Here is a 22,896-nt window from a genome sequence, read left to right on the forward strand (position 1 = left end):
AGGCAATTGGAGTTTTAACTTCTTTTGCTGTCTGTAGCTGAAAATGCACTTTCTGTTTAAAATATGTATGCTAATGGAGAGTTATCCTTTGCTTTAATCCATTTCAGGTGACATTGAAGATGTGCCGTCTGATAAATTTAAAGCGAAACCTTCTGGGACAGTTTTGCCTTTTGTTGGTGTTGCTTGTCTGGGGGCCATTTTGTTTGGATATCATCTGGGGTATGTTCTTACCTGATTGTTAGTAGCCTTACAGAAGATTTCCATTTATTAGTTTATAATGTTAAAATTTTAAAAGGTAATTGTATATGCCAAAAGTAATTATTTCAACAAATCAAATAAGGTAGTTCAAGAGATCAATACTCGTTGATAATGTATTATCCGTAACATCTCAACTACAATTCAAGTGAAGATGCATATATTCTCACTAGAATTCAAGCAAGAGGATACATGCATCCTCACCTCCTTTGGTTTCCATAGCATAACTGAAGTGGAGATGCATAAACCTTCACTACAACTCAAATAAGAGGGTACATACGCACTCACCTCTATGGATGCTTTAGCACCCACCATCTTAGTTTAGTGTTCACACTGTTATGTGCTCAATATGCCTGAACAATAAAACTCAAAGGTGAGAATGGTTGCACCTCACATAATCAACTTGAAACTCAAGTGACGTGTCTATGGTTTTCAGTTTAACAAACATGAAGATTATGCACCCTCACATCGCATGGTGTATATAGCAAAACAATTTAAGTGGATACATATGTATCTTCAGCTCACCTCAAATATGAACTCACATATGAGGGAACATGAGCCCTGGCTTTACCTACAATTCATGTTACAATGACTTTAAACGGTGACATCAATACCTCATAAAAGGTTAAACAAGAGGGCACGTATACCTTCACCCTCCTTAATCCCTATTTGAGAAATCATCCTAATCTGAGGAATAGACATCCTTGTCTGGTCTAAAATATGAAGTCATCCACATTACAGGATGATCACCCCTACCTTATATGATATAACAAAAGTTAAATTAGAATGAGGGACCTACGCCCTCTCATTTTTGTGCTCAAGAAAACTAGTATGAAGGTGCTCCCACCTTCACTCTCTTTAGTATTTATGAGACCATTATCGTTGTCTGCAATGCTGCAACTGAACATTGAGAGCACCCTTGTAGTCCTGTCATACCTTGACAGGAAATCATAACACAATATGGGGAACATGCTTTCACTCTCATAAAAAACATATAGTCTATTTTATCTCCTGAAGTGTTTATTAATATCTTATAAATCCTCATGTCACATATATTCATATAATGCCTGTGATAAAAGGTATGAAAGTCAAGCTTGTTGTAGAAGATAGTAAAGCATGTTAGACATGTGAAATCTGAAAAGGCACAAGGATGATAAGGCAGTTATGGTAAGAAAATATTACAGGCAATTTTGACAAAAGGTTATGACAACTCCCGCACCTTCTGTGACACCTTGCAACAATTCCCACCTTGCCTCCTTATAAATAGGCATCTTCTATGCCATTCAGGACATGAAAAGACCCAGAGAAATAGTGAGAGAAGTTCAAAAGAAAGAGAGGCTTAAAAGTGCATGAGAGACAACAATAAGGTCCTCTGAACTTTTGCTTTAGAAAAAGGAGAATAGGTTGTCTTAGAAAAAGGAGGATGGCTCCAGAACATAGCTTAGAGAGCTGAGATCTCACCTTCTTCTCCTTCACCTTAAAATTTTGTAATATGTTAGAAAATAATGAATCAATTAAGACTTCTCCACATTTTCTTTTGATATTTGTTTAATTTTGCTTTCTACTAATCAGAGGTTTCTTCAGAAAAGAGTAATTTATAAGAAGAAATGAAATCCAAGAAGCTTTATAATCAAAGTGATGCGTGTGTGTGTGTGATGCGTGCGTGTGTGTGTGTGTACATATATATATCCGTGCTGATCAGCCGACATTTTCTCGACGATTTTCCATTCAACATCATCTACCCTCCTTGAGATTGGTGACACGGCTTGGTCGAGGAGAGATTAGCCTACCCAAATATAATCTCTTGTGATGAATAGTAGCACCAATTTTAATACTTTTTTAAAAATATTCGTCAGACATTCTGATGTCTACTTCTACAGCACACTGGAAGCCTTCTACAATTACATTAATCAGTTTTCGTGTAAAGCTGCAGCTTTACTGAATTGCTTAACAGTAGCCCATAATTTTTTATTTTCAAACTTCTTTTCTGGATGGGATACTTACGGATCTTACTACCACGAGTTTAATGATTTAGCACTTTTGTATTGCAGTGTGGTGAATGGAGCACTGGAGTATCTTGCAAGAGACCTGGGAATCACTGAAAATGCAGTACTGCAAGGTATGTGAATTGATATTTACGAAACTATTCTTTTAACTTCCTACATGTGGAAGATTTTTGTGCTTAAAAAATTAAGTATCTAGGTCTTTAATATATTAGAACCCTCTGGTACGAACTGGTTGGTTTATCATACATTTCCACTGATTTTGTATTGTTGAATGCTAGTTTTTGCATTTTACTGGTAGTAAATTATTTGATCTTATAGATCACAGAGTATTATTATATTATTATTATCATTTATTACCTTGAGGAAACTCCTGCTCATGAGTATTTTCTCCTTTTACTTGACAGGTTGGGTTGTTAGCACGCTTCTTGCGGGTGCTACTGTTGGTTCTTTTACTGGTGGGGCATTGGCTGATAAATTTGGTCGAACCAGAGCTTTCCTGATGGATGTAGTTCCACTGGCAGTTGGTGCATTTCTGAGGTTTTTATCCTGCTATTCATTGTTTCAATTGCTGATGAAAGCTTGAAGCTTTTTAAGTTTATATGTAATTAAAATGCTGGCATGTTTCTCCAGTGCTACTGCTCAGAATGTTCAGACAATGCTGATTGGTCGATTGCTTGCTGGGATTGGAATAGGAATTTCCTCAGCCATTGTGCCCCTTTACATATCAGAGGTGCTAGAATTTGGAAGTTTTGTAAGCATTTATTGTTTTAAATCTGAAGTAGATTCCTGCAGCTATAATATTTTATAATGTTTCAGATATCACCTACTGAGATTCGTGGCGCCCTTGGCTCTGTAAATCAACTTTTTATTTGCATTGGAATCCTGGCAGCTTTAGTTGCTGGGTTGCCTTTGGCTGGAAATCCTTCATGGTATTGTCTTTCTGTACTTCGGTGATATCTCCAAAAGCTCATTCCAACCTTTTTATAGTTTGATACCTGAGGCGAAGGGACAGTGTAGTTCAAGTTGTACATATTCTATCGGTTAGATATATTGCTATATGTAAAAGTTAGCATCATGTTTATGCATGACACGCATGTCATCAGGTCTAGATAATGCTAAGAAGCTTCACTGTCTTTTATGGCTGACTTTGGTCCTTAATTATCATTCTTAACTAATAGCCACAGGCTGTAGTGTTGTTGAAATGCTTGCAATTTGTTTCTATATGATATTGGGCTTGCATCTCATAATATTCCCAGCCAGTACCATATGCTTAGGAATCTAGTTTGATTATCCATCTAATATCTAATTAAGAGGAGTTTATACAAGGAAGGGGATATCATAAAGTAATGGCCAAAATTACATGGCTTCAAAAGAATCCTTCTGACCCTTTCCTGCCAAAATTGTTCACAGTTTGATGACCAATGGCCATAGGCTTTACATAATTGAACCTACAACATGTAAAGCACCTTAAACTAGTTGAACTTATCTACTCTCTGTTTGCCATTTCTCATCATGAAAATCCTAAAATACAGTTCAAGGAAAAAAATAAAAAAAAGATCGTCTTGAGCTTATCTATCAAATGGATATAGATCTGAAGTGCATGAATAAATCCTCAGTTGATTAAATCCTCTCAAACTAACCTTAATTTAGTTTCCTAGTGAATCCCAATCAAAAAGGAACTGGCTTCAACACTCTTCCTTAATGGAAACTAACTATAATTGCATTACATCCTTCCAACCTCAATATGAGAGTGAGACCCCTGAAGATTGATGGTAGTTGAGTAATCATGTGAGGTTGGTTTGGCTTTACCCTGGCCTTGTCATGTTACTTACATACACAGGAAATAAGCAGCTCTGTTTTGGTTCTAGATACCATAGGTGGTTTATTTAGTACCTCATCTGTGTTGAGCTTGACAATATTGACTATTCCGTTCCTTTTGAATGTGCTGTCCTGTTGGCCATGACTGGGTCTAGATACAAACAACCTGATGATTGGCAGTGTAATTTGTCACAAGGTAAAATTCAGGTGTTGAGGTACAAAACACATCTAAATCCAGCTATTTTTGAAGCCCATAAGCTACATATGAAGTCTCGGTGCGAAGTATGCACTCATCTTGTTTTTCTGCACTCATCAATGCTAGTACCTAACATTATTATTCTTAGTAAATAACGTCGAGAGGTATAAGGCTCCAGTATGTGAGTCATGCCATAAGTGATATCTCACATCTACACTGGTTATTGAATTGAGGCTCAATTGAATCGGGGCTCTTTAGTTTATCAGAGAATTGTTAGAGGCGAGTGAAGAATAGTATGGACTGAAAGCTCATGTTTCAACAATCTCAAGAATTGGCTCTTTGGAAAAAGCCTTTAGCTGGACAGCAGATGTTAAAAATAAAGAAGCTACATGCTCCTTAGTGCTCCGCTTCTCTTGCTTGAGCATTGAACAGGAATTTTTACACTATAAATTGACTATGTTTGAGGCTTTAACTGAATTGAGTAATTGTATGAAAAAGAATTCAAATCCTTAATGTAGCATGTTGTCGTAGTTTGGTGTCCAATCACCATTGTTTGATGTCCCATCCACTTTTATAAACATTATTAACAAACTATTGTCAAGTCTTTGTCGTTTGCTGGGGAGCATATAACTATATGATATGAAATTAAAATAACTTTGTGGTTCAATTAATAAGTGTTACTTTTCTTATTTATCAGCCAAGACAACCATCTGCATTATGATGGTTATCATGTTGCACTTCCTGTATACTTATAGATGCCCACTGAAATGAACTTCTGAATTTATCTGTAGCTCACTTAATAAGTGCCTAGCGTTCCTTTCTTTCTGGTGATGAGTCGTATATGTCTCCATTATTCAGGTGGAGGACTATGTTCGGCATTGCCATTGTTCCCTCTGTCCTCTTGGCGCTTGGGATGGCAATTTCTCCAGAAAGTCCTCGTTGGCTCATTCAGGTTAATTTTCTAACAAAAACTGTTCCTTCTGTTCATATTTGTATGATAGTATTGCATTTCACCTTTTCAATGCGACAGTTATTATCTTCTCAGTTCTTAAAATTTTAGTGCAGCAAGGAAAGTTAGCCCAAGCAGAAACAGCAATAAAGACACTTTACGGGAAAGATAGAGTTGTTGAGGTTATGCATGAGCTTAAATCAGGTGGCCAAGGTTCTACAGAACAAGATGCTGGTTGGTTCGATCTTTTCAGTAAGAGATACAGAAGAGGTATGTTGAATGTCCACTTGATTGGTTGTTTGTATGTCTGGTGTCAGTTGAAATATCTTTTTTTTGCCTGAGAGTGATAAAAAGGCACATGTTTCAATATTTGATAATAAGAACCATCTTTCTTTCCCAGATCATGTGCCTTTTGACAATAAGAACCATCCTTCTTTCCCAGATCATGTGCCTTTGTTTTTGGGTTTGTTGGTATTTTTTCCTTTTGTGTGCGTGCGTTTTTTTAGGGGGGGCGGGGGAGCGGGAGGTGGTACCTCCAAACCCATTTGTTTAGCAATTATAAGTGAGCATTTCTCTGGAAAGAAAATGTACAAAGAAAGAAAATAGGAAGAAAAAGAAAACGATGGAGGGATGGATAAAGCACAGACACATGCACAAACTAAACAAATGGAAAAGGGGACAACGCATATTCTTTCTGGTTTTCCAGGTCATTTATATAAACATGGTAATACTTGTGACTAATTTTCCAAACTGCAGTTGTTAGCGTGGGGGCAGCATTATTCCTATTTCAGCAACTAGCTGGTATAAATGCTGTGGTATATTACTCTACATCAGTATTCAGGAGTGCTGGAATTGCTTCTGATGTTGCAGCAAGTGCCCTTGTCGGAGCCTCAAATGTCTTCGGTGGGACTGTCTTCATTTATCTATTCAATTAGTGAAACACGATCCATTTTTCCTTATATCCTCCATGGGTTTCATATCTGACTTGACTTCTTGTCATACAGGTACTTGTGTTGCATCATCTTTAATGGACAGGCAAGGAAGGAAAAGCCTTCTGATCACTAGCTTTACTGGAATGGTACAACCTTTTACTAACCTTTGATGCAGTTCCTCATCGAAATTGCCCTTTCTTGATGCATTAACTTCTATTTTATATCAGTATGGACAAGCTGACGCTGAAAGTAAATCCTACACTTCAAATAAAAAAATTGCATATGATCTGTGTGTGTCCAAAACGTCTGCCATGACTCATATTTATGATAGAAGTTTTTTGCTTCTGTTCCTTGTAACAATGTGTCAAATATTAAAAACTATAAATACAACATTTTTAGTGTTGAAATTTGGCATCCAATCTGAAATAGTGCCTGTATCATCAGCTTTAGCCAAATCTGATCTGTATCAGCCAGGACTTAAGTTTCAATTGGTTTTGAACCCAGCCGAAACTATCCAGATATATAAATTAAAATAAAATAGAATGATACAGCCAAACATGAAAAATTTGAAAAGAGAGGGAAGGGGATAGAGTGGAAGAAAGAAATGTGCACCTACATTAAAAGAGAGGACTCCCTCCTTCATGCAGCAGCTGCTATTGAGTCCTTTTCCTTTTCCAATCTCAACTTTTAGTGTTGACTCTAGAAATTGGCGGCGCAGATCTAATATCATACTCCGCTTTGTTTGACATAGGTTTTATGTTGCCTTTACAGAAGAGACCATTTAGTTTATGCTTTTCTGTAGTATATTTTCTAAAAGAATCCAAACCTGATCTTGTATTGAAAGATTTTTACATCTTAAACATGAATAATGTTAATCATGTCGAAAGATAACCAAGTTCTATCAATTTGAAACATTGATTCAAAATATTTATAAATATGAAAATTGCAATCTTATCAACTATGTGATGCAAGAAAATGGCTTTTGCATCAACATTGATATGGTATGGCGACTGTTATCTAGAGACCAACCTAACATAATGAAAGTTGAAAATTGTGTCTTAGTTTTTTTCTTTTGCAAATAACATAAAAACTGTTGACCATTAACAATTATTACGTTATTGAAAAAAAGTAGTTGTCTACCAACTAAAAACTTTACTAGTAGAAGCAAATAAAAAAATCATTGTACAACAGTATAAACTTGACACAAAGATTTTAAGACAACAATTGTAATAATCAGAAATTAGCAAAAGTAATAACAAAACTTTAAAAAATAAGTTGAAGAACATTAGAGAACAAAAAAATTAAACATTATACGGTTCAGTGTTGATGCATAATTTTAATAAATCCAACATCCATCTCATTGATTTATTGTCTTGCAGATTTTCGCACTCTTCAATTCTAATCTACCTGTATGTCAATGATTAAGGTTTTATTTTTTTTCTTAAGGCTGCTTCAATGCTGCTCCTTTCATTATCCTTCACGTGGAAGGTCCTTGCACCTTACTCAGGAACTCTTGCAGTGGTTGGCACAGTTCTGTAAGTTGAAAAATTCCAGAGCTTAAAGCTGATGTTTCATTATTTGCATAAGTTGTGCTTCATGAACAATATATCTAAATTTTTATTTGCATCTCACAGCTATGTGTTGTCCTTTTCTCTGGGTGCTGGCCCTGTACCAGCCCTTCTGCTTCCTGAGATATTTGCTTCCAGAATCAGAGCCAAGGCAGTTGCGTTATCCCTGGGCATGCACTGGGTAAGCCAATTGAATCCTGTCAAATCCATTTGCTCAGACAATAAATTTAATTGTATGTTAGCCTGTTCATTTGGAATGATTACCTTTTGTTTATTTAAATATGATAGCAGGTAAGTTAATTTTTTTTTACTTTTGTAAATAATGGGAGAACAAAGCATTTGTACGAATGTATGCTTATCAGAAGGTCTGACTCGAGTTGTTGATAGGACATTATGAAGCTTTTGATCATAATGATATCATGGGATAAACTTGTAACTGAATGCCATGGTCTATGATTAAATGTTCTCAGGATCCTCTTAATTGTCTTTTTAGGCATATTAAGAATTTATGTTGTTTGGGTACTTCTATGTGGAGCCATAACCATGTTCATACCCGTACCCAACACTGAGGGACACTCCTTGAATAATTGCATATGTTTATTCAAAATGTGCATTCAATTAATACACGATTCAAGTTAAAACACTCGTCATATTCTTCTTGGATATATATTCTGCACGCCACTTGCAATTCTTGAAACTCCTTATGACATAAATTAGGTTCCTTCAGGCCCATACCCAGTTCAAAACTATGATTAAAAATTGTCTTTTGAATATCAATTCAAAAACAACCAACTTGCAAATTCATGGATCTATATGATAAAAGAAACATATGAATGTTATAGGACTTTTATTTCATAGCACGTGAAAGGAAAATAATGTTGATCTCATGTAAATTATAATTATGCATACATATCTGTCTAGCTGTATCCCCATACCTTAATTTTTAACAAAATTTTCATGTCCCATACTCACACGTACCTGTATGGGTGTAGCTTCGTTAAGAATATAGTAGAAGTTTAAGAGATTTTGTGTGTGAAAACTAAAAATAATATAAATAAGAAGAGAGATATAATAGTTATCTCATTATTTCTCCTCAAAGGAATGGAGATCAAAGCCTAACCTGACTTTTATTCATTTGAAAAAACTTGGATCTTGATCTGGGTCACCCGGTGATGGCCAACAAACCAAATAATGGTTTTTGAGTTAGAATATTCATGAATGTATCTGTATCCACTAAAAGAAAACAAATATGTTATGGCAATGCCTATACCCGATTTACATATGATTTCAATGCACCCTTTCCATACCTAATCATGTGACTTCACGTTGTTGATAATGTTCTCCAACTTTATTGTCTTAAAACTACATAAGCTAGTGTGGCATTTGATTTAACAAAATGAAAACCATGTACTTATATTTTATACGTGTCAAGATGCTTAACCAACCAAGTTTGTTTTGTTATTTTTTCTCAGATATCCAATTTTGTTATTGGCCTCTATTTTTTGAGTGTGGTGACCAAGTTTGGTATCAGCAAAGTTTACTTGGGATTTGCCTCGGTCTGCCTTCTGGGAGTTCTGTACATTGCTGCAAATGTTGTCGAGACAAAGGGCCGGTCCTTGGAAGATATAGAGCGTGAGCTTAATCCCGCAATTTAAGGAGACGAGGGCACTGTTGAAGATTGAGCTTCAGAGTGAGGAGCGCATCCGGGTGATTTTCATTATGGAATTTTCTTGATTTTGTGCTTTTGGGGGAAAGGGTGTAAAGTACTGACTGAAATCAGACTTTAGAGTGCTTCATTCGTGGAGGATTTTTTCCGAATAAAATTACCTCAGTGGTTATCAAGCATGAATAGAGTGAGAGTTCAGAAAAACTTAAGAGCAGAATGAGTATTATACGCAGACAATGTGGAGAAACTGTCTTGTAGAGTTTCAGACCTCTTTTTTTCTATTGACGTTGTAGAATGTAGCTGGAGTTTTGGATGAAGGTTATGCTAACTGGTAGTCATTGAATTACCAAAATGGTAAGAATAAAAGCCATCAGCAATTTATAATCAGTTGAGACTTAAGAGGCATGGTAGTGAAATTGTGAGCCTTTGAATTTGTATTTACTTAAGTCAGTTGACAGGTCTCAATTTGAATTATTCGTGGTTTGGGATACCTTTGAACGCATATGGAGCTGTTTTCATTTTTTAGGACTCTCTCGCATGAGCCAATATTTTCATATAATGTAATTTGATCTCTCAATTGTCAGTTCTACGAGTTGCTCAAAACTAAGGCCCCGTCAATGAAGTTCTCAGAATTTTCGACCTGGACTACTGTGGAGTCAGTGGAGTTTTATTTGGGATTTTTTTAAAATGAACTTTTTTTGCTAAATAATTAGCAAAACCGACTGTTTTGCTAATTATTTAGCAAAAACGACTTCTTTTTGGTCAACAGGTCAAAAAGAGGTCGTTTTTAAAAAACCGCGTATTCGAAACATACGGGACTGCTAGTCCCGTATGTTTAGTCGCCATTAAATGACGACTAATAATCACGCCCAAAATCTACAAGACTACTAGTACTGTAGATTTTTCCCGGCTTCACAAAACATACGGGGTCGCAGTGGGCCTTGTGGAGGTCGAGATCGGGGTGGGAGTTGAACTTGCGGTTGCAATGGGAGCGGTTCTTGAGGACCTGGTCGGCGAAGGACTGACGGCGGTCGAGGGGCCAGAAGGAGGAGGACATGTCGTGAGCGAAGGAGTCGATCTTGTCGTCACGGGAGTCAGATAGGATCCAGACGGAGAGGCGGGCAAGGAGGGAGTGGCTGGGGGAGAAGAAGAGGTCGAGGGGGTCNCAATGTCGAGGCCGAACGCAGAGGTCGAACGAAGAACGCTGAGGTCGACGAACGCAGAGTTGGAGGGGGGGCGAACGCACAGCAAAGGGGGAGGTTCGAACGCAGAGTTCGAGGTCTGCGTTCGCCCGAAGTTTGCGTCTGATCTCCTCAACTCACCTGTTCGAAGTCGCCTGGAGATCGCCAAATCGAGCTCGCCTGCTCGAAAGCTTGCCGGAGCTCTTCGTCGCCGGAGGTGAGTTTGATCTACACCTATTTCAACAATCAACCTACGGGACTAGTAGTCCCGTAGGTTTTGTGGCGTCGTATTAGTCGCTAATTAATGACGACTAAACATACGAGACTGCTAGTCCCGTATGTTTTGAATACACAATTTTTAAAAACGATCTTTTTTTGGCCTGTTGGCAAAAAAGAGATCGTTTTTACTAAATAATTAGCAAAACGGTCAGTTTTGCTAATTATTTAGCAAAAAAACTCTTTTTAAAAAAAATCCCTTTTTTCTTGGGGTATTATAATATATTGTTTACAATAGCATTCTTCTTGGTTTTATTTTTTAAAATTATTTCATGACATCTTCCTCATTAATTTTACAAAATATATCTTTTTAAATGTAAGGTATTAAACAAACATTTGTTTACTCATTTTCCATTCGGTTCGGAAGATCATTTTTAATAAGTTTCATTGCCGAAAATACTCTTTCGACACTTGCTGTTGCAACCGACAAGATTAGGGCTAGCTTCACCAACTTGTACACCCAAGGATATAAAGTATCCATCTTTTATTCAGTCAACTTAGCGAACTCACCTATCTCCTTCGTTTCCCAAGAAGTATGATGAGTAGCTACATAAAAAATGTAGTTCTCCAGTTGATCACTAAGCTCCAAACGATCCATTTCGAAAAAATCTCTAGGATAAAACTCTGCTAATCGAAACAATTTTCCCTTATAAAATAAAGAGAATGAGTTACTTGGTTCAAGACATGCCGCACAAGAAAGCAACAACATATTATAGTTATTTAAATGGTTGTTCAACTATTAAAGATAAAAAATCTATGGATGTATTGAACAATTCAACTTGACATCTTCCTCATCAATTTTGCAAAATATATCCCTTTAAATGTAAGGTCCTAATCAATCATTCGTATACTCCTTTCTCATTAGGTTTTGAAGATTATTTTTAATAAGTTTCATTGCCAAAAATGCTCGTTTGACACTTGCCATCGCAACCGACAAGATTAGTGCTAACTTCACCAACTTGTACAAGGATATAGAATATCCATCTTTTATTCAACTAACTTCTTAGCAAGTGCACCAATCCCTTCAATTTCCAAAAAAATTATGATGAGTAGCTACATAAGAAATGTAGTTCTCAAATTGATCACTAAGCTTCACACGATCCACTTAAGAAAAATCTCTAGGATAAAACTCTGCTAATCGAATCAATTTTCCCTTATGAAATGAAGAGAATGAGTTACTTGGATCAAGACTTGCCACACAAGAAAGTAACTCCATATTACAGTTATCAAAATGGTTGTTCAACTATTAAAGATAAAAATCTATATATGTATTGAACAATTCAACTTGATAATGATGAAGATTTGTAGGCATTTGAACTCTACGCTTTGGTCTACCAACAACAGAACTATCTCCCATATTCGGGATTGCTATCTCATGCATATTCTAAAAATCACAAGTCACTTGCAACAATCAATTCCAAACATCTTCTCACATTTTTTGCAGCCTTTGCTTGACTACTTCAACAAGATTAATAGCATTAGCAAGGTATTGATCTCTTTTTTGTAATGCTTGTGACAAGTCATTTGTAATTCTCAAAATATTTTTCATCAAGTGACACAAAAATACAAACTCAAAGTTAAACAACCAACACAAAATGCATTGCGCTTCATGTCTTTGTGTATCACTACCTCCGTCCACAGAAATGACCTCCACCACATCAATCACCGAGGAAAACAAGATAATCAAACTCATAATTGTGCCATAATGTGAACCCCCACATGCGTCTCCCGGCCATTTACAATTTGTTTCTTGATTCAAACTTCGTACGGTCTTGATTTCACCTCTACAAATACTGTCAATTACATTTTCAAGTTGTTTCTCTCGAAGCCTTGAACAACATTTATTATCCTTGCAATGTGTTTAAAAAACTCATTAAGAGAATCATGTTTTTTTTTTTTTTGCAACCACTACGAGTGTCAATTGAAGTTGATGAGCGAAGCAACAGATATAGTAAGCAAATTCATTCTCTGCTAATATTAATTCCTTAAGACCATTGAACTCTCCTCACATATTGCTACCTTCATCATATCCTTGCACACACATATTTGACTTGCTCAATGCACTTGTGGCAAAAATGGACTCGATTGCTTCTTTTAATGTCACTGCCTTAGTCTCCTTAACATGAACAAGTGCAATAAAACGTTTAAATATGCTCTTCTTTTTATCCACGTAACATAGAACAAGAGTCATTTGTTCTTTAGTTGATACATCACAAGATTTATCAACTAATAATAGCAAACAAACTTTTGTTGTCAAGTAGACACAATCATTTATGTTGTCGTTTTGAATCATTGGTGAAGTCAGTTTGTTGTTGTTGGGAGCATTTGTCAACTTTCACACTCTTTGAACCAATCTTTGCAAAAATGATGATTTTAACCAGAAATATCATGTGCAAGATAGGTTGCTAGTATTGACTGACAAGGACCCTTGAACAAGTACGCTCTTGGAACAACGCAGTAGAAAATTATTTTTTTATGACCAGAAAAGCGTAGTATGGAAAGTGAAAACGTGAATATTTAGGCTTTTGAAATGTTCAATAGGTATGTTAATTAAAAATAATTATGTATGTAAAATTACTCAAATTAGGACTCTTAATTTATAACTAAATTCTAATTTAATACATTCAGTTTTAAATGTTTTATCTTTTCAATATTATATGTACTTTGTAGACAAGTGCAAAAAGAGTTATAAGTTAGTTTTAGCCACACATTTAAGTTTTTTCTGATCTTTTGATAATGAGCTGTTAAATATGTATCCTTTGAAAATATTTACAGCCTTCTCCGCTTGAACCTTTTGAAATATTCAATAAGTAAGCTAATTAAAAATAATTATGTACGTAAAATTGTCAAATAAGTATTGTTTAATTTTTAATGTTTTGATTATGAGATGTTCAATACATATTATTTCAAAAGATCTACAATATTAACAACTTGCAATTATTTTGATAGGCTTAATTAAAGTAACTACATCCCATCAGAATACCACTAGCCCCCAGGTTAAAAAAATAGAGATGAGTCCTGATAGGATATGTACTGAGGCAGTTAAGCTAAAAACTTCTGAATTGCAAAAATAATCAAATGGGACAAAAAAGGACACTTAAATAAAGAGGAATACAATACTTATTAAATAAAAATAAAAAATTAAGGACATGAACATATATCCAATTACGTGAAAATGTCAATGTTAGTTATAAAACTATTTTATGTCTGAGAAAACAACAAGTGATTCTACTAAAAAAAGAATACATGCTAGCTTAAAATATATCACTTAGCATTTTATAGCTTATTAACTTTGACAATACAGGTTATAAATAGATAGAATGTGATATGTCATATTGGAAAAATTCTCATAATTAAGATCCATATTTATTGGTATATGATCTTTCCTTAGTGTCTATTACCCTCATGGGCATCACGTTAAAGGGGAAATTAATAGATTATTAAATTGTATAGGGTATAAAAATTTATAAGATGACAACATAGGATGTCATGAGAATCAAATTCTTTGCATAAAAATTATATATTTTTTCATAGAAGGGTTGCGATCTGCATGTACTATTTATTGTAAGTTATACTGTAAGTTACATTTTTTCATTAAAGGATTTTAACCTTCATTGTCTTAATGTAAATTATACTTTTTATTAACTATATAGGTATATAGAGAATAAATTATTTTACTTCTTCATAAGGAAATAAAAAATATTTCACAACCGAGTTAAGTAAGACAATAGATTAAAAATAAATAACAATGATATTTAACCACGTGCATTGCACGTGCATTCAACCTAGTCAAATAAAATATACTGGAATGGTAACTTTTTACCAAAGATGACTAATGGTCCAACCCTAATTACTTACCCAAAAAAGTAAAAGAATGAGAATACTGTAAGTGAACAAGGGTCATTGCATTTTAAGATCATGTTATATGGATACATGTGATTGTGATTTATGACAAAACAAAAGTCCATTAATGAATTGATCAAGTTTAACCGAGCAGTCTCAACCGGATGAATTGCAAATAGTTTTACGATTAAAAGTTGGAAATCAAAAGCATGCTCCTGGCAAATAGCTCTCACAAGCAACGACAAATGCGACGTTACCCAAGCACAACACAAGCAGTAGAGCCTCCTCACAACACAAATTGTTGATAGAGCAGCTAACAAACAGAGCAGTACACAAGCAATAGAAAAGGAGTTATCACTAGTAGAAAAACGACCAACCTAGACGGAAATTTCCGTCTAGGTTGGTCTACAATCCGTCTAGGTTGGATCATCTAGACGGAAATCCGTCTAGGTAGATTGGTTTATTCTGTTTCCGTCTAGTTTGGATCAAACTAGACGGATTTCCGTCTAGATTGATCAATCTAGACGGAAACCAACCTAGACGGAAGTTACATTTCCGTCTAGGTTGTTAACCTAGACGGAAATCCGTCTAAGTTAACAACCTAGACGGAAAACCGTCTAGGTTAACTAGACGGAAATCCGTCTAAGTTAACAACCTAGACGGAAAACCGTCTAGGTTAACAACCTAGACGGAAAACCGTCTAGGTTATCAACCTAGACGGAAATCCGTCTAGGTTGACCCTAGACGGAATTCCGTCTATACCGAACCAACCTAGACGGAAATCCGTCTAGGTTGATTATTACAACCTAGACGGAATTTCCGTCTAGTTTGGTTCATACTAGACGGACTTCCGTCTAGATTGCTCTTTTTCCAGCAAAAAAAAATATATTACAATTTGTATTTCCCTGTACAATTACACCAATACATGAATACATACAATAAATACTGTATATATGAATACATCCAACCATCCAAATATAATCAAGATTTTAGACAATTCCATTCAAACCCAAAAATATACAAATCCAACATAATGCACAGATCCAGCCATAATATAATCAATTCCAGCATAATAAACAAATCCAACTATCTACTTCAAAATATGCATCAACCATTCCAGCATAATAAACAAATCCAACACGCATATAAGTATTGTTATAACATCCAACACGCATATAAGTATTGTTATAACATCCAACACGCATATAAGTATTGTTATAACAGATAAAGCTGTTCATTGCATTAAAAATCCACAAAAAACCTCATAAACCTCATCGGTCGTCGTCGTCGGCAGTATCTCTATCCTGGTTACGAGAACGTGTGCTGCTCCCTCCAATATCTCCACTCTGAATGGTCAATTGAATAATCATTAAGGGGTGTTTAATACATATTAAATATAAATGAATTTATTATTTTAAGAAAAAAATAAGGTACCTGAGTGCTGCTCTGACCAGCACCGGAATTATCGCCAAGCGAGCTTATAATCCGTATAACACCACCATACGCGCCATGAGGAATCACACCGCTTAAATATTGCATGACATACCCCAGGAGATCATCCATCGAGTTCGCCGTCAGCGCAACTCTTGTCATCTCATTAGTCACCTGGATATGTAGCTCCGAGTCAATCTTGTCAAGCAAATATGCAGAGATACGTGCGACAAATGGCATAGCCTGGAACCGAGGCGGGGCTGCTCTCATGGATGTAAATGGTGTGGAGGATGCTGTGGATGACCTCATGCTTACGCCGGGTGAAGCTCCAACACCATGCAGAGGATATCTCCCTCTCCTATGTTTAGGGAGAAATAAATATTAAATTTACCTCTCGAATTCAATAATGATAAAAAAATATAAATAGGAATGTAGTATTCAAATTGATTCAAATTTTCTACATCCATACCTATTATGACCCATCAAATGCTGTGTGAGAGTAATGTTGTCCTCTGCAGAAAGCATGTGAGGGTCCGGCTCAGATTGTTCCTCCTGCTGCGACATATACACAGTTGCAGCCTCCTTGGATGCAGCCTCAAATCCCTCCTAAAGCACAAATATATAATTAATTCATGGTAAAGACAATGTTATTTGTGTTCTCATTTCCTCATAATATTAACAACAAAATAGAATTAATAATACTACACAAGATATGTATAACTCTCACCACCAACTCGAGATTTGCCTTGATCTTATCTCGATTCTTCTCATCACCCCTATATCTATCACGGAAAATGCCATACGCCGCTTTCGCCCTCAAGTGTATTGGCATTAATGATTTTCCCTGTCATATTATATATTATCACACTCATAATCATACTAATCATTAAATTCATCAAAACTTTAGACGGAAATCTACCGTATCCTGACAATAAACATCCTCCAGATTGGCATAGGAGTGTGAGCCCAAGTGGTGGTCATGCAGCTTCTTTCTTCTATTTTCTGACCCCTTCGTGGATTTATTCTTTTTTAAAAGAAAAAAATTAGCAAATATGCAATAAATTAATATCTTAAAAGTATAAAGTAATTTTCATGAAACTAACCTTGGAGGCATCGCTGTCCCAATACATGAGGAGAGCTGTGAAATGAACCTCGTCAACTCGGGCGTCGAGGTTTAAAAACCTCTGCCAGTCCTCCTCATACCTGTCATAGGTTTCATGTTTGATCTCATGCCTCCATTGTTTGAGAACTACTTCAACCTTAACATTGAACACATAATTCCAAGCCCCCTCAAAGTCCTCAAGGCAGAAGCAGTCCTGTAGATTTACATACACATTTAGGAAAGATAATTTAATATCAAATACTAATTATTAATAAATAAAAAGTAATAGCAATATGTAGTTACCATAAGCGCTGTCCATATCGCCTCGTATGCGCTCCATGGTAGTTCTCGAAATTGAAAATAAGGGTTGATAATGGTCGCTCTACGCACTAGAACCCCAATATATGCATTCAAGCGGGTCGACCATGGACCAACGGGCAAATTAGAACTATTCCACCGAATTATTGCCCTCATTCCTCTTGGCGGTTGTTTGGAATCAGGCTTACCTCCGCCACGTCTGTTCTCGATACGATCCTTCTTAGCACCTACAATAATAACATGATAATATATCATATAATATACAAATGTGAAAATTAAAAGTATTTATACAATTTACCATTCGCTATCTCTCTTTCCTTTGCTGCGAGTGCAACCTTCTTTCGTGTCTCAATCATTTCACGCATTTCTTCTAATTTTCTCGCAGCACGTGTATGGTACTTCCTTGCGTCAGCCATAGACTTATGAGAGGCTGGAGGTAAAGGTAAACTAAGATAGTCCTGTGTCTTTGGCCGCAAGTCCGTGTGGAATGTATAAGATGGATATGTCGGTGTCCAAGTATCCCCTACATAAGAAAGGAGAATCATTAATATAGTTTTTAATTAACCATTATAATTGAGCATTATAATATTGAATACCTGCATCAGGGGATGGTTCTGGTACTGCATCAGAGGGGCCAGGTGATGAATAACCCGCATCTGCAACAAATTAATCACTATTAGCTAGATAATTAATAATTGATAAAATATATTAAAGTATTAATTAATTTTTATACCTGCATCCGGAGATGGTAGTGTATCATCAGCACCACTACCAGGGGTGATACTACGTGATCGATCACCCTCGAGGTCAAAGAGTCTCCTCATCCTCCTCATCTGCAATTTCAATTATTAACATAGTTAAGAAAAAAAATATACATGCTCATGAGATAAGTTATTATGAAATGCATTGTTCTTATTATGATTAGCTAAAAAACTTTAATGCAGTGTAACATATATATTACATACCTACATCCAACGCCACATTCTGTGCGTAAGAGAATTCTTGCCAAACATCATCAGATGAACCAATTGGTTCACTATAATTATATTCACTTTCTTCAATATTTTTTTCATTGTTATTAGGTAGAACAACAGATCTTGGCTCCTTGTACAAAACCACCCAATCAGATATGACATTCGGATCTCTCACGAAGAAGCACTGATCAGCTTGTTCTGCAAAAATGAATTTCTCATCCGTATATACTTCTCGATGGAGATTGACAAGTGTAAATCCATAATGATCCTTTTGCTTTTTTGCAGGACACCACCGAACCTTGAACATCGTGTAAGTACATTGTTTTGGTTTACCAAACCCGTAAATTACTTCAACAATATCTTCTAATTGGCCATAATATAGTATGTCAGCTAGAATTGGGTTCTGATCTCTTGTACTTGAAAAACATTCTTGAGCAAACAAGCCCATGACCCCACTGTTCTGAGTTACCCTCCTATCATCAGTCTCTAGCGTTCGAAATTTATATCCATTGATCAAATGCTCATTATAACGTCTCACTTCATAATAAGGGCGTTGTGCATGTATAATAATTTCATCTGGTAACGTAGTACCATCAAGAAGTGATTTATCAACCTAAGACAAAAAATTTCAGAATATTTAGGGGATGTTATATTATGAATGTTCATAAATTAATTGTTAAATACTTACATCAAATCTTAACCAATCAGAAAATTCTTTCCTATGTCTTTTCTGAATATTATGCGCTGCATTCCTACCGGTTGTTTCATTCTTAAGCTTCTCCAAATGTCGCCTACATAAACAATATATAAGTTTGCATTGCGAACATTATGTAAAATGAATAGTCTCATCTATATTTCGGGTGTTATTTGTTACCTTCGATAGTCTGCGAACATATCAAGGTTTTCCAGCACATATGCATGAATTTGTTCTAAGAGAGATCTCGGATATTTTTCACGCTTTCTCTCCTTATCTGGTACTTGAGCCGTGGTTTTCTTCTGGCGCATGTAACGTGATGCAAAAATAAAGCATTCATTTGCCACGTATCCTTCAGCTATCGAGCCTTCTGGACGAGCTCGATTGCGAACATTATGTTTCATGGAGCCCAAGTATCTTAGAATCAAAATAACTAATTATTAGCACGGTAATTTCAAAAACGCATATACAAGTAATGAATGCAAAAAAAAATATAATTTACCTCTCAATCGGATACATCCAACGATAAGTAACAGGTCCGGCGATTCTAGCCTCTCTTGCAAGATGCTGGGTAAGATGGACCATAACCGTAAAAAAAGAAGGAGGGAATATTACTTCCATATTGCATAGAGTAACTCGGACCTCAGCTTCAAGTTTTTTAAATTCATCTACATCTATGACTTTAGAGCATAATTTTCTGAAAAACCCACAATACTCAATAATAATCTTCGACGCTTCTTTATCCATATTGTTACGGATTGCAACAGGAAGCAATTGATGGAGAAGAACGTGATAATCATGGGTCTTCAGACCTAAGAGTTTTCGCTCTTGCACTTGGACATTATTTGAAATGTTAGCAGAGTAACCATCCGGCGACTTTACCGATTTGAGAATTTCACAAACTCGTTGCATCTGCTCATTTGACATTGTAACACGAGACGGAGGCAACTTTAATTTTTTAAGTCCAACATCTTGAGCTTGCAAATCATTTCGGATATTCAAAGCAGTCAGATCTTGGCGCGCCCGTAGATCATCCTTCGACTTGTTTGCATCTTGTAGGAGAGTTGATACTATGTTATCACATATATTTTTCTCAATATGCATGACATCTAAGTTGTGGCGGATTTTAAGATTTTGCCAGTAAGGTAGCTGAAAGAAGATACTAAATTTAGTCCATCCTCTAGGTAATTTTTGGTCTTCTTCCTCAACTTGCATTTTCCGGACCTTTCGCTTACGCTTCAGTGGCCTTTTTGACTTTAAATAATCTCTTACTCTGAGCGGGCTAAATTTAGAATATCGATTTTTTCCAAACACAACTTTTGGAAACCCCTCAAGTAATTTTACAATCTCATTACCTGTCAGCTGACGCGGCTTCATTCTCTTCTCAACTGTGCCATCAAACATAGCTGATAACTTCCTGTACTTATGACTCAATGGCAACCACCTTCGATTAAACCAATAACAACTCTTTCGGCTATGTGGTAATTGAAGAGCTTCAAATTCCGGACCACATACAGGACAAGCACACTTTCCCTTTGTGGAATACCCAGACAGATTAGCATAGGCTGGAAAATCATTAATCGTCCATAATAGAATAGCACGTAATCTAAACGATTCTTTTAAATGGGCATCATATGTTACAATACCCTCAGACCATAGTTGTTTCAGCTCATCAATTAGAGGCTCTAAGTAAACATCAATATCATTTCCAGGTGCATGTTTACCGGGTATCAGTAATGAAAGTATCATAAATGGCTGTTTCATACAAAGCAATGGAGGTAAATTATATGGCATTAGTACAACTGGCCAAGTAGACCAACCAGAGCTCATTACCCCAAATGGATTGAATCCGTCACTTGACAGACCCATCTTACATTTCTGCAATCTTTGGCAAATCGAGGATAAATTTTATCAACATGCTTCCAAGCTACCGCATCAGCAGGATGTCTCAATTTACCATCATCTACTCGATCTTTCTTGTGCCACCTCATATTTTTCGCTATTTCTTTGTTCATGTACAATCTTCGCAATCTAGGAGCTAATGGAAAATATCGAAGCACCTTGGCTGGAATTTTCTTCTGTGTTATCTCTGTCTCCGTTGTAATCCTTATTGAAGAATTTGTACGTTGTTTCCACCTAGAAACTCCACATGTCGGACATTCTTGAAGGTCTTTATTGGCCTTGTGGTACAAAATACAATCATTCGGACATGCATCAATCTTATTATAATCTAGACCCAGAGCAGCGACAATCTTCTCAGCTTGATAAGTTGTTTGGGGTATGCTATTCACTCCTCCAGGTATTACAGTTCGAAGCAAATCAAGAAGCATTTCAAAATAATTATCTGACATACCGCTAAGTGTCTTAATGTGTAGGAGTTTTAGCATAAATGAAAATCTGGAGTACTCGGTACATCCCTCATATAAGTCCTTTTCACTATCTTCTAGTAGCTTCAATATTCGTTCTATTTCTGCGGAGGAATGCATATCATCAATATTTTCGGCACTTCCATCATCTCCTACTTCTTCAGCTTCAACATCGATATCATCTTCACTTTTATCTCCGATATCATCATCGACATTATCATCACCCTCAAATTCTCTAGGTCGAGTAAAAATATCATTCAACATTGTTTCTGTGTCATCTATTCGTTGTCCACCGGACGTACCGACACGCACATTTGGATCCACATCTTCAGTGATATCTTCCCCATGCCAGTTCCAATATTTATATTTTTCATCAAAACCTGATTTCATTAGGTGGATCCGTATATCATTACTATTCAGCAGTTTCAAATTCCTACACATGCAACAAGGACAATACATAGCACCACTTGCTAATTTTCTCGGATTCATTTCTGCATAACGTATGAAGGCTTCACATCCCTCCTTGTATCGTGTGTCACGAAATCTATGAAGCCGTGGGATATCTATCCATGATTTGTCAGGAATTACCCTCATCTGTAAATTATATATAATTATTAACTACGACAAATCACACAACTACTAGTACATTCATGACTCTTATACATACAAAACAAATCTAACATACGTTCATATATCATTTAACAATATAAATTTAGTTCTACATAAAATATATTTGAAACGTACGTAGAAACTAATTACACCAATTGATCGGCTGTCATAGGAAGGCTTCTATCCATTAAGAATATAGTAGTGCTTACATCCAACTTCATATACTTTGTATATTTTCATTTCTTGAAAATTTCGGCAGCACCTACCCGCTGTTCTCCCTGTACACTGTGCGGATGTTATTATGCGTATCAGCAATAGCCCGAAACGCAGAACAACATACGCTTATTGTACACGGAGAACAACGAATACGTGCTGCCAAAACTTTCAAGAATGAAAATATACAAAGTATACAAAGTTGGATGTATGCACTACTATATTCCTAACCCGTCCGAGAAGGACAGATCCAATAATTACGAATTTCAGTACCAATTTTTTATTCCTATAATATAAAATAAACGCTCATTTTTGGAAGAAAACTTCGTCTCCTACCCAAATCTGAGTCGTATATCATATATTATAAGTCCAAATAATTGGATGTAATTATTGGACGGAAGTCTAGGGATAACGTTATTTTTTTATTCACCTAAATTGGATTATAACACATTATAAAAATTTATAATGTGTTATATATCACTCTATTTTTTACAAAAAA

At 36.0% G+C, this 22,896-nt stretch overlaps 3 protein-coding genes across 5 annotated transcripts in view; 1 reads left to right on the forward strand and 2 right to left on the reverse strand.

Annotated features, from left to right (window-relative positions):
• The window catches only part of LOC109844324 (plastidic glucose transporter 4), a 12,119-nt gene extending 2,204 nt beyond the window's left edge, over positions 1-9,915 (forward strand). For both annotated transcript variants that reach the window (XM_020413310.1, XM_020413311.1), the window contains exons 3-14: positions 108-219; positions 2,307-2,374; positions 2,666-2,798; positions 2,892-2,991; positions 3,078-3,190; positions 5,134-5,227; positions 5,341-5,494; positions 5,981-6,127; positions 6,229-6,302; positions 7,603-7,691; positions 7,791-7,905; positions 9,197-9,915. In XM_020413310.1, the coding sequence (XP_020268899.1) occupies positions 108-219; positions 2,307-2,374; positions 2,666-2,798; positions 2,892-2,991; positions 3,078-3,190; positions 5,134-5,227; positions 5,341-5,494; positions 5,981-6,127; positions 6,229-6,302; positions 7,603-7,691; positions 7,791-7,905; positions 9,197-9,379 (1,382 nt within the window). In that variant the 3' untranslated portion in view covers positions 9,380-9,915. The remainder of the gene's footprint in view (positions 1-107; positions 220-2,306; positions 2,375-2,665; positions 2,799-2,891; positions 2,992-3,077; positions 3,191-5,133; positions 5,228-5,340; positions 5,495-5,980; positions 6,128-6,228; positions 6,303-7,602; positions 7,692-7,790; positions 7,906-9,196) is intronic.
• LOC109845611 lies at positions 15,816-18,389 on the reverse strand. Its single transcript, XM_020414883.1, has 10 exons — positions 18,275-18,389; positions 18,138-18,197; positions 17,840-18,064; positions 17,527-17,768; positions 17,225-17,437; positions 17,041-17,145; positions 16,849-16,965; positions 16,591-16,727; positions 16,125-16,479; positions 15,816-16,036 (listed from the first exon to the last, which is right to left on the reverse strand). The coding sequence occupies exons 1-10, from the start codon at positions 18,372-18,374 to the stop codon at positions 15,962-15,964; spliced, it is 1,629 nt and encodes a 542-aa protein (XP_020270472.1). The 5' UTR covers positions 18,375-18,389; the 3' UTR covers positions 15,816-15,961.
• On the reverse strand, positions 19,039-20,358 carry LOC109845612. 2 transcript variants are annotated; one of them, XR_002248440.1, is made up of 3 exons: positions 19,712-20,358; positions 19,204-19,626; positions 19,039-19,128 (listed from the first exon to the last, which is right to left on the reverse strand). XR_002248440.1 is itself a non-coding variant. In XM_020414884.1 (3 exons), exons 1-3 carry the CDS (start codon positions 20,311-20,313, stop codon positions 19,192-19,194), a joined length of 954 nt encoding a protein of 317 aa, XP_020270473.1. In that variant the 5' UTR covers positions 20,314-20,358; the 3' UTR covers positions 19,039-19,191. The 2 variants fall into 2 exon arrangements, 1 of the variants encoding a protein (XP_020270473.1); XM_020414884.1 differs by having other exon boundaries at positions 19,039-19,306; positions 19,390-19,626.

The sequence above is a fragment of the Asparagus officinalis genome, chromosome 6 (genome assembly GCF_001876935.1).
Source record: "Asparagus officinalis chromosome 6, Aspof.V1, whole genome shotgun sequence".
NCBI lineage: Eukaryota > Viridiplantae > Streptophyta > Magnoliopsida > Asparagales > Asparagaceae > Asparagus > Asparagus officinalis.